Below are 12,223 nucleotides of genomic sequence, written 5' to 3'. Positions count from 1 at the left end.
GAGATTAGCCGTGTTCTGTGTGCTGGCAGCCACGTTAGCAGCTTCAGCCAGTCCAGGGCATGACTGATAAGCAGCAGGGCACGAACTTGCTCCTCCAAACACTACTTTAGATGTGATATCAGAAGTATGTTGCTAATCATCATTGTGATAGTGAAAAGATTTTCCAGTGTAAACAGTCACTGTTCCCTCATGTTTCAGATAGATGGGAAGTTGGTGAGCAATGAAAGTTTGCAGACTGAGATTGCAGTGCATCTATTCCTCAATGCATTATAAGGGTTATCTTTTCCTCCTTAAAAAGTTTGCCTTCATTGCTTGGACAGTGTTTATAGTAAAGGAGTATGGTTTTTCTCTTTCAGTTGCTTTTATGCATTGTGTTGCTCACTCATTAATGCTGTCTTTCTTTGTGGTATTTCTAGACTTCCAACCCTATTGATGTTGCAGCCAGACCTGGAACCGTCCCACATACCCTTCTACAGAAGGATCCACGGGTCTGTAGAAAATGTTTATTTTTCTCAAGTCAAGCTGAAAACCTTGGGTGCTAGGGCTACCATCTTCCCCACATCCAGATTAACATCCTAAAACTAGAGCTTTGTCTGTACTGCTTAAGTCAATGAGAATGAGATCAGTTGTATAAGAAAAAAGTTAAATCCTGATCCTTAGTTCTGCTCATCACTAGCAAAGGCAAAGAATTAAAATGCAGTGGAAGAGCTCTTTCCTTGCTGCCAGCAGGCATCCCTGCAAGGCCAGGGGTAAAGGCATAAAAGTCCAATTCAACGTAGACATGTAAAAACCTCTTCAAGATTTACATTTATACTCTGTAATTGTTTTTAATGTGGGTAATGACAGTTATTCCCTTGGTTGCTGTCTCATTGATTGCACCAGTGAAATACGGATGCACTTTATCGATCACTTGGCGCCTCTGGTTTTTTGAGTCCTGGCCTCTGTGAACAGCAGTTATTGGCTCAGCACTTTGTCTCTTAGTTTTTTTTCTGTTCTTTGTGAATGCCCTTGGGTTGTTTGTATGTTTGAATTAATACACAGTCACATTTATAGCAGAGCTCTCTGACAAAAGCAATGGGGAGCTCCCCTCAAAAGTCCACGCTGCGGTGTGGCTGAACCTTTAAGTACAGCGAAGCTGTTTTCTTTGGGTTATGCCAAGCTGCAGTACTTCAGTTCTCTCTGAATTGGTGCTCCAGTTGAGCTTTATACCAAAAGGAACCACGTTTTTTGAGTTTTATTTATCCAATTGAAAAGGTAACTAGAGGCTCCCATCATTATGTCGTTGAGCTTTGTGTTCTCTTTCATCTTGCAGTGTAGTTTCGATTATTTCGAGATGATGGATTGTGCCATCACTGTGTCTGCAAAGTGCCTCTTACACCTATAAATCTCCTTTAGCACTGCTTTTCAAAGCAGAAAATCCAACACAAATGAGAAATACTCAATGCATTGGATTTATTTTCCAATGTTAATTGATGAAACTGAGCGGAAAAAAAGGAGTATAAGGAAATAGTCTATTCCCCCACACACCAAAAAAAAAGCAGGCTACATAAAAAAAGAATAATGAGAAAATTGGGGGTTCATACAGCCCCTGCTGCAGTGTGGAAAACATTTAAGTCAAAGTCAGATTGTGACAGAGAGCAAAACAGGCTGTGATGGCTATTTGAATGTGCAAGTCAAGGACCTAATGGCACAGCTGTGGTGCAGAGTCACTGGCTTCCAGGGGCACACCTTGCCAGCCTGTTCCAACCTAATTCATGGGATCAAGCCTGTGAAAAAAAGGTCCCTGTCTGCTATCCAATCTCCTGTGAGCCAAGCAGCTTTGAAAGATGAGAACAGAAGTTTGCCCAAAGGATAGATCTGTGTTTTTCTTCAAAGCAGTTAACCAGCCATTTTTGTAGCATTAAATCAACAAATTAATGCAGATGCCAGAGGACAGAGTGCTCAGTGTGAGGCTTGTTTAGTTGCTTGTCAACACTTAGGTACAACAGCCATGGGGGGAGGGAAACTTGCTCAAATATGGAGGCTAAGGACTAATTATTATCTGAAAGAGCTTCATTTGAAAGTAAAATGATAACATTTTAATTTCATCTCTTAATGAAGCAATACAAATTTGTTAATTAAAGCAATTGTTTGAGTGACAGGCATGTAACCAAGCTGTCATTTCTTCTTCACAGTTGACAGATCCGTTCAGGCCCATGTTGAGGGTAAGAAATCTTCTTGTAATACAGTTTGTCAAGCTCATCTCAGTCCCCCCTGTGTTAATGCAGCAGACTAATTGTGAGGCAGTGCAGTGTTTCACCTTGGGTACTTTACACTGTGTAGGTGAGCAGCATGGTCAGTCCTTCTTAGTAGGCACTTTGTGGTCATGCAAGGAGAATACAGAGTTTGAACACTAGAAGTTTTCTGTTCTACTCATGCAACCCCAGAGCATGAGTACTAGAGGTTAAATATTGATAATCCTTCTAGCACACTGAGCCAAACCCTGGAGGCCTACCCTGCCAGTGATCCCCTGCCACTTCACTACAGACTGAAGGATTTTGCTTTGCATTATACACTCTGTGTTTCCAGTGTTATTCAGCGTGGCACTTCCTACCCAAGTACCTCACTGTCAAGTACAGCCAGACAATCCACTTCAAACACTACATTGTTTAGAAATAAGGATCAAAAGATCCAGTCTTCCCATGATCCAAAAGGGGGTTTTCAGTGTTCAAGAAGGTCTAGGTTTCGATTGACCCAACCAAGTGAACTTCTTTAACCACTAGCACAGCCAGTTGCTGTGAGTAAGCAAAAGAAGAGTACCTCTGTGAGCTGGGGTTTGGGTTTTTTGTGTATTGATTGTAGGGTGACACACACCTGGAAGCAGAAGGCAGACCATATGCCACAGTTTGTGAAGCATGTAAATTAGCAGTAGCTTGAATAGCTTGAATTCCTGTGGTATTTTTAAATCAGCAGGAAGCAGTAGTTCTCTAGTCAACTACAGACCCCTAACCGACAAAATTAAAGAAGATAGATCCTGGATGAGTCTTTTTCAGTTAAGATGTCCTGGAAATGGTGTGCAAAATCAACAAGAAAATCTGAATAGCACTCTGGTTCTTTCCTCCCTGTCTCTTCCCCATGACTTAAAAGCATGGTGACAGGAAGGATGCCAAGAACCTTACCAAACAGAGTGAATTGACTGACTTCCATTTTTTTTTCAGTATATTTGTGAGCCAGACTTTTGGAGGTACAGACCAGCAATTACATGCAGGGAGTCAGATGCATTTTGAAAACCAGAGTGATCTTTCAAAGTGCTTTCATATTCATCTTTTGATGGAAAGGCTGGTCTTAGAATAGCTGCACATTCAAAAGTGAACTCAATGTACAGTTGTGAAGTAACCCAGCTATGCAGAGCAGCTGCTGACTGGGAGACAGTTCCACTGATTTCGGCAGCACAAGCTGCATTCTCAGTCAGTGGCATCAGAAGACTGCAAGAGAGCATAAAACCAAAGCATGAGTTTATCTGGAGAGGAGAGAGACCAGGACTGTTCCTGGATTTCCAGATAAACGTCTTAGCAAAGGGCAATTTTTTTTCGTGTCTGGTTTCCCAAGAGGGTGGAGAGGGAAGACGCTGAAGGGAGACCCTTGGCTTTCAGTTGTCTTGGCATGGGGTATCCCCTAGAGAAAATAGAGTGGGCTGAGGACTGGCAAGATAGAATATAGCATCACAAAGTTTTGAAAGTTACTGATTCATGTGATATCCTTCTGTGTTTTCCAGAAACCTGGGAAGTGGTGTGCTATGCACGTTCACATCGCCTGGCAGATATACCATCACCAACAGAAAGTCAAGGTCAGTCTTTTGGGCACAGCTGAATTTGAGATGAATTGCACAGAGCAGAGGTGTGAGAGGAAGAGTTTGCCTCTTGCTGTTAGCAGTTGTGTGGCACAGCTAATGTGCATGTGTGCACACACACATCTATCTGTAGCATTACGGTATAACATTCTGTTTCATAGTGATGGCACAGCACATCTGAAAACCTAAAGGCAGAGTTTCAGGAATGTCTGTGATGCCTTGGAGTAAGGGCACCAGGTCTGAGGTGATTGCAACCAGTTTGTAGGTAGGAGGAGCTAAATGGGTGTGCCTGTGAGCTTTTATTTAAGGCTGAAGACCCCAACATATGAAGATCCTTTTTTTTTTAAGTCTGGAGAAGCTTGCACATGTATCCCGTTCCTCTTGTGAATGTTCTTGGACAGAAGAGAGCACAGGAAGCTTTCTCCTATCCCTAAGATGCTTTATCCAATGTGGCTGCTCAGGCTCCCATCACTCTTTTTTTCACAACCCCTCTCATGGCTGGAGTTAGCATCTGTAGGTGTCTGGGCTGGTGAGGCAGACACAGCCTCTCAGATGAAGTCATGCTGTCCAGACACTGTCTCACTGCACCAAAGGTAAAGGGGTGGGAATCTTTCCTTTGTTGTACATGCTTTAAGACTTCAAGGGTAAAGGCCATGGCCTGAAACATGTCAGAGAAAAATCCTTTACTCGTTTAATAGGTTATTTCTGTTCTTACTTTAGCTAATGCTTTTCATAGCTGTTGGGATCTGTGAAGAAGGTTTCTTTCCCTTTACATTATTTTCATTGTTCTTGTCACTGAAAATTTCTGTGCTGCTCTTGAGGTTTTTCAGCAAGTCAGGAAGGGCTGGTGTTCTTTTCTGCTCATACTTGTACTTCAGGAGTCAAGAGCTCATGTTAGAAAGGGAAGTTAACAAGAAGTCCACAGCACTTTGCTGTCTATGAATGCAGCTGAATTGTGGAAGGTAGTGCTAGAAGGATATGAAGATGTTGAACAGCTACTAAAACTGCAGCTAATAGAGTTTAAAAATAACCCTTTTAAACAAGGTTGACAGGTTAATTTGCTGCAGTAGACATATCTCTCTTCTCTGCTTCCTTATGTTTCCCCTGCTAGTGGTCTTCATTCATCTTCCCATTATCAAAAAGACAAGATTATAGACCTAGAGAGTTAGATGGCCTTTTTTTTTTATTATTTTATTGAAAAGGTATTTTCTTGAAATGAAATTATTATTCCCATGCTATCTATGTCCTTTGAATCTTCCTTGATTCAATATTCAGAGAGGGGTCATAGTAGTGTATTTATAACTCACAGCAAATGCCATTTTCCTGCAGACATTTCTTTCACCTACTGCTTCTCTACATTGCATGTTAAAAAAAAGGAGGAATAAAGGCCATAAGTATAGGAAAGGATGTTCCTTGGCTTTTGGAAGCTGTGCATGATGATAATTTTGAGAATAATTGGGAAATGCATTTCACTATCTCATGTCAGTCAAAAGATTAGGTACGGTCTACAGTCAGCAGGGAGAGTTGGTTTCTGTCCCCGTGGACTGTCACTCCCCACATGGGAACAGTGTCTTCCCTGCTTCATGTAACTACCAGGGGTGAAATCTCTGACTGAAGCCTCAGTCAGAAGGATTTTTCCTTTAAGCCCAAGTTTGTGAAGGTGCCTTTTTGTTCTGTACAAGCTGAAGATGCTGCCTGGCCACAGAGCAGGGAATAGAATATATCTACTCAAGAGTTTGCAGGTACCACCAGACTGCTTGCAAGGTAGGGAAGAATTGGTAACTATCTTGCCTGCTAGTAATTGCTTGCAGAGGGCAAGAGCAGACACTGAAGCAGCAGGCAAGATAGGACCCCTTAAAACACAACCTTCCTGACCCTGGGAAAAATTGCATGCAGCTGTGGATGCTGTTTGCTTGCCTGTACCTCTGCACCAAGCCACAGTTCAGACCTCTGTAACCTGTCTGCACACCTAGGGAATTCCTCAGCCAAAGCCAGGACACATACCAGCTCTGGGCACAAAGCAATTTTACACTCCTTAGACTGACCAGTGTTGCTGGCCCAGATTCAAGAGAGAATTTATGCTCCATAATTGGCCTTCTGTCTTTCAGGAGAGGCCTTGTGGCCCTATCTAACATGCCATGAAATTAGTGCAGACATTTACACTGCTTTAGTGGGCCCCGAGTTAAGGTGTTAGACATTTGCTGGCCTTCAAATACATTCATAAGGATTATCAAGAGAGATATTCTCCTGAACAGCATCTGGGGATAAAATTAATCTCTTCCATTTTCTTGGGTACTATTTTAAGGTAAACCAACACATTCAAACCTCTGTTAACACGTCTGAGTTAGTCCTGTTGCTCTTCAGTCAGGGGACTTTTTTTTTTCATCATTTAGAGCAGCACCATTCATATAGCTGCAATTAAAAGTTTCACCCAGCTTCTGCCATTCTGAGCAATGCCTGTCAGAAGTTTGTAACTTGGTTGTTAAAAAGAAGAAGGAAAAAAAGAGTTCATGACATATAAAGCTGGCACAAAAGCTTCAGCTAAGGCATCTGTATTTTCTGAAGTATTTTTAATTATTAAAGCACTACAGTGTTGCTTTCTTGGAAGACATGACCTTAACGTTTTAACCTTTTCCATCTCAATATCCTCTCAGACTGTTACTTCAAAACATTATAGAATCATAGATTTGTAAAAGTTAGAAAAGACCTCTAAGATGTAAGATTCTATAGAGTAAGGGTGGTGAGACACTACAACAGGCTGCCCAGGGAGGTTGTGGATGCCTCCTTCCTTGGAGGTCACAGAATCACCAAGGTTGGAAGAGACCTCAAGGATCATCAAGTCCAACCCATCACCACAGACCTCGTAACTAAATCATGGCACCAAGTGCCACATCCAATCCCCTCTTGAACACCTCCAGGGATGGGGACACCACCACCTCCCTGGGCAGCACATCCCAATGGCTAACAACTCTCTCTGGGAAGAACTTTCTCTACACCTCCAGCCTAAACTTCCCCTGGTGCAGCTTGAGACTGTGTCCTCTCATTCTGATGCTGGGTGCCTGGGAGAAGAGACCAACCCCGACCTGGCTACAACCACCCTTCAGGTAGTTGTAGACAGCAATAAGGTCTCACCTGAGCCTCCTCTTCTCCAGGCTAAACAATCCCAGCTCCCTCAGCCTCTCCTCATAGGGCTGTGCTCCCCAGCCTTGTTGCCCTTCTCTGGACACCTTCAAGAGTCTCAATGTCCTTCTTAAATTGAGGGGCCCAGAACTGGACACAGTACTCAAGGTGTGGCCTAACCAGTGCTGAATACAGGGGATTCAAGGTGTTCAAGGCCAGGTTGGATGAGGCCTTGAGCAATCTGCTCTAGTGGAAGGTGTCGCTGCCTATGGCAGGGGGGTTGAAACTAGATGATTTTTAAGGTCCCTTCTAACCCAAATCATTCTATGAATCTGTGAACCATAATAGTCCAACCTTCTACCCAACACTTCCATGACCACTAGAAGAAGTGGTGTTTTAACACTAGATAAAGCCTTTATTTTACCCCTCCTCTTTTTTTTTAATTCTCATAGCTACACAGACATGTTACTGGCACTTGAAAAGCAGCTACTAGGCATGCACATTAACTTGGTCATAACTTTTTAATATGCATATTTATATCACTGTAATAGTCTGTACTCAGAGCTGGCACAGTATTAAATACTGATTTATAAAGTGTGACATGCTCCAGAATTACTGTTAAGGTCTGATTCAGTGTTACACATTTGTAAATCCTTTCAGCTGACCTGCACAATTAATCAGCAGTCTGTGTTTAGGGAGTTCTGGCAGCACAGGTAATTGGGAATTTGGTTTTCCTTTCCATTCTATAAAACTACTGAAGTAGAGACTGCTACAATGAGTACATGGCATGAAGGAGAGCCTACACCTTCATCCACTGATCATTTACAATTCAGCTACTTCAGCAGATTCATAGAATTGTTGGTTTAGGCTGGAAGCAACCTCAAGGATCACGCGGTTCCAAGCCCCCTGCCAGGGGCTAGGGACACCTTCCACTAGACCAGGTTGCTCAAGACCCTGTCAGACATGGCCTTGAATACCTCTAGAGAGGGGGTATCCCCATCCTCCCGGTTCCAGTGTTTCCACCATCCTTACTGTAAAGAATTTCTTCCTAATCTCCAGTCTAAATCTCTCCTCTTCCAGCTCAAAACCATTCCCTCTCATCCTGTCACTACAATTCCCTTTCCAGCTTTCTTTCAGGCCCCCTTCAGGTACTGGAAGGCTGCCCTAAGGTCTCCCTGGAGCCTTCACTTCTCCAGGCTGACAGCCCCACTAGAAGAAAGCAAGCCTGCTGGCTCTCATACTTTATAAATGAAGACAGCAACTCTGAGTGCTTTGAATGGGGAATGCAAGCAGTCCAAATGGGACTTCAGTTTGTTAGACTCAAATACTTTAATTGGCTTTATTTTAGCCCCTGACTTGCTCAGTTGCAGTCAGAGTGGCACTGAAAGACATACTGCATCAAGGGTCTCTTGATTGTAGCTTCACATTTAAAATGAATGGTTATGGTCTCCACTGGCTGTTCTCTGCTGTAACTGGCTGGCTGGCAAGGGATTCCTGCTTGATACACTGGATGCTTTCACCCAGTTTTTAACATGCCTGCCCACCTGGGATCAGGTCTAAATGAACATTGCTCTTCAGCTTTGCTATTATTATTTTAAGGCAGACCTTTTCTATCAGCTAAGCAAGTGTCTAAGGCCTCTTCAAAGATTTTTGTGTTTGTTCTTTAAGTCAGGTCTGTGCTGAAATGCTTTGCTCCAGAGGGATGGATTCGAGCAGATGTGAAAACACTGTTGGAATTTGCAGGAAATGTGTCCTGGGAGCCTGAGATTTTCTCTCTCTGCCTTAGATAACTCTTCCAGGAAAACAGCTGTGCACCTATGCTTGAGGTCCCAAAACCTAATATTCCTGTTAAAATGTCAGTTAGTACAAACAAACTGCTATACTCATATCATTCTGAAAGGGCCTTTAACTGCTATCTTTTAGGAGAGTCTCTTCCAAATCCTGTTTTTGCATTTCAGAAACAGATGCAATCTGATCCACACAAGCTGGACTTTGGCCTGAAACCTGAATTTCTGAGCAGGCCACCAGGCCCCAGCCTTTTTGGAGCCATCCACCACCCCCATGACCTGGCCCGGCCCTCGACTCTCTTCTCCACAGCCAGTGAGTACTGAGAAGTGAAATCTCCTTGTGGTATGCTTGTTCAAATGCTAATCCTTGCCATGTTAAAAGGAAAATTTCCCATGTGCTTTGGCTTATGAACTCTCTGCAAGACATGCCAGGGGCTACCAGGCTATTTCATAAGTACTTTAGAGTTCTGTATGCTTTCAAAAGTATGAAATGCCCTGCAGTAGTAAGTGGAGGAGTATTTCTTCACACAGTGATGTTGGATTCATTGTGGAGATGACAGGTTGGAAATCAGCTGTATTTTATGTGTTCTTCTGTTGTTTTTTTCTGTGCTGAAATATTCCCACCCTGTCCTTCATACTCTTAACTGGCAATTTCTGTTTAGCAAAGCAAGCTGCTATTTGCATACTGTCCTAACCTGAGAGCCCCCACCCAGCGTTCAGCAACCTCTGCTCACGTGAGCTGCCATTTAACAACTGAGAGTCAAACCCAGAGCACAGAGAGTCTTGCTCTAAACCCTTTCTAGGAATTCACCCCTTTTGCTTTGTTTTGGCAGGTGGGGGTCATCCAGCTGGCACCCCTTTCGGCCCACCACCTCACCACAGCAACTTCCTCAACCCAGCTGCTCACTTAGGTACGTTGTCTCTGCCACTAATGGTGAATACAGTTCAGAAGCAACACACTCTGACCATTGAGACCATTAAAGGTTTCCTTTATGGAGTATCTTTGAGTATGCTACCTACCTGACCTCTACAAATTGCACATTTCAACCATTTAATTTTACCTATTATCTAAGTAGCAGTTCTGAATGCACAGGATAACGTTGCTGGCATAATGTTTTGAAAGCAGGCTGGATGTTAGAGGAGCAGAGGGTTAGGTTTCTTTGTAGTCTTGTGTATAACCAGTCTAATGAAACATCTCAAGTTTAAGGCTTCAATTCATAGAGGTTTTTCCTCTTCCTAACTCCTACTGTTTTCCCATTTGAGTGGGAAAGATCTTTAACACCTTATGATCTGGCCTCAGGTGTGCCTTAGTGAAAATTAGTGAGTATGCATTAAAAAACAGAGCCACCCAAGTTACCAAATGTTGTTATTTCCCATCTAAACTTATTGATGTTCTAGTAAGGTGGTTGTTCTGATGCCTGCAGAAGCATCTGAGGTCAAAACTTCAAACTGGGGTTTTATTTGGCATAGGGAAGGATTTGGGAGGGTCACCAAATTGATGCAGGTGACTGACAGTGTAGGTTTGTCGTTCTGCGTTTAGCTGGCTATAGAACATGCTTGGTCTGTACTTCTTTTGCTTTGTGCTGGTATTTATCAGGAGCAGCTTCATCAAAATTGTTTAGACTTCTCCAAAACAGAGGAAAGTATTTGTTTCATGTGACTTAACCTATACTCTATATGCATTAACTGCTATAAAAACTTAGTCCAGTATCTTTCAGCCCACGTTTTCATATAGCATTAGCAATACCTATCCAGAGGATTACACAGTGCTCAGGTCAGCATACCATGTCACTATAATAGGACATTTTATTTACATCCTAGCTAAGGTTTAGGAGGCATGGCCTGAAGGCTGTAGGAGCAGAGGTGCCTGAGTTAATAACAGTCTTGCTAGCCAGGGACAATTCCTGAGAAAAACCATGCAATTGAATAGGAAGAAAATTAAAGAAAATGAAAATGGAGGTGTTTGCAGGTTTTAAATGAAGTAACTACTTATGATGAAGTGGAGGCCTCAGGACCATGTATATTTTAACATCTTGTTTTGCTTTGAAGAGGAAGTTTCTCTAGTAAGACAACTGTCACTGAAAACGAGTGGGGGGGTTTATGTCTCACAGTCACTGCTGTGTTGTGGGAGGATGGCATTCAACTCCCAATGGACATAGCCTGAGCTCTCAGGCAAGCTTAATGCAGTTGGGCACCACTCTAATGCTTCACCGTGGCTCCCAAGCTGCCAGCCAGCTTCAGCTGTTTCTGTTGGTTTGCAGAGCCTTTCAATCGACCGGCTTCCTTCAGCGGGCTCACCGCGGTGGGCAGCAATGCCTTCGGGGGACTCGGCAACCCGACAGTTAGTGAGTAACCTCTTTGCTTATCAGTTCTTCTTTGCTGTGCAAGGCAGGACATTGAGTGGTGGTGACTATTTGCTGTCTTTTTGTACCAGTTGTGTAGACCACTAAGAGATGGGAATTTGAAAAGCTACCTATTGCATCTAAACTAACAGCATCTTTTAGTCATCCGTAAATGATTTGCTAATACATCAGCAAATGGTTTTCTAAGAGCCTGGGTTGAACACAGTGCTAAATGTCACCATTGCATCATTCAGTAATTTGAAAAAAAAAAAATTAAAAGAACCTGTGAGTCTAAGGAGTTTGTGAAATTTGGGTTTGTTGCATGTTCAAACCTCGTTGGTGTGTGCAGCATCCCTAGCTGTGGATGGGACCATATTTTTTTTCTTTTCCTTTCTCACCAGTAAGCCAGGACATGTACCTGGCAAAAATCACTAACCTGCATTTATTTGTCCAGGATCATCAACATTGCTCTAGATTTGGCCAGTCACAAACGATCATCCTTAGAAAAATCACTCTCTTTCTCCATGCTTCAGATCTGGCATGATTCTGGTCACATATCCTTGTGCTTTGGTTCAGGATCAAATGCAACAAGTTCCATTATTTGTAGTCTGAAATAATGGTCATTTCCTGACGGCTCCAAAATATTTGGAATAAGGATCATTGCCACTTCTATCTTACTTCATCCCCTGTCAATTTTATCCACAGCATTTCCCTTTCCAATTAAAACAGCTGTCAGATGCCTGCCCATTTTTTAGGAATGAGACCCTCTAATGAATCTCTGTTAATTTCCTTTCCTTTTCCAGCTCCCAATAATATGTATTCATTTTAACTCTGAGTGCTGTAAAAGTTTTTTTGGTAAGTACCTTCACTAGAGCATACCTTTTTCTTAAACCTTTTTGTTTTCCACTTCACCATTTCAGCACCCAACTCAATGTTCGGCCACAAGGATGGCCCCAGTATGCAGAGCTTTAGCAACCCTCACGAGCCCTGGAACCGACTGCACCGAACTCCTCCTTCGTTCCCGACCCCTCCGCCCTGGCTGAAGCCAGGAGAGCTGGAGCGCAGTTCATCTGCTGCAGCTCATGACAGAGATAGAGATGTAGATAAACGAGACTCATCTGTTAGTAAAGATGACAAAGAAAGGT

General features: G+C 42.9%; 1 protein-coding gene across 6 annotated transcripts in view; it reads left to right on the top strand.

Moving 5' to 3' along the window:
- Positions 1–12,223, top strand: part of AUTS2 (activator of transcription and developmental regulator AUTS2) — an 809,823-nt gene that overhangs the window by 790,554 nt on the left and 7,046 nt on the right. For all 6 annotated transcript variants that reach the window (XM_054166169.1, XM_054166172.1, XM_054166170.1 and 3 more), the window contains 7 exons: positions 417–488; positions 2,175–2,204; positions 3,755–3,826; positions 8,908–9,049; positions 9,570–9,647; positions 10,998–11,081; positions 11,999–12,221. In XM_054166169.1, the coding sequence (XP_054022144.1) occupies positions 417–488; positions 2,175–2,204; positions 3,755–3,826; positions 8,908–9,049; positions 9,570–9,647; positions 10,998–11,081; positions 11,999–12,221 (701 nt within the window). The remainder of the gene's footprint in view (positions 1–416; positions 489–2,174; positions 2,205–3,754; positions 3,827–8,907; positions 9,050–9,569; positions 9,648–10,997; positions 11,082–11,998; positions 12,222–12,223) is intronic.

This window comes from Dryobates pubescens, chromosome 13 (genome assembly GCF_014839835.1).
Source record: "Dryobates pubescens isolate bDryPub1 chromosome 13, bDryPub1.pri, whole genome shotgun sequence".
Classification (NCBI taxonomy): Eukaryota; Metazoa; Chordata; class Aves; order Piciformes; family Picidae; genus Dryobates; species Dryobates pubescens.
The sequence above is the reverse complement of the archived record's forward strand: the minus strand, read 5'-3'. Positions and strand labels throughout refer to the sequence as shown.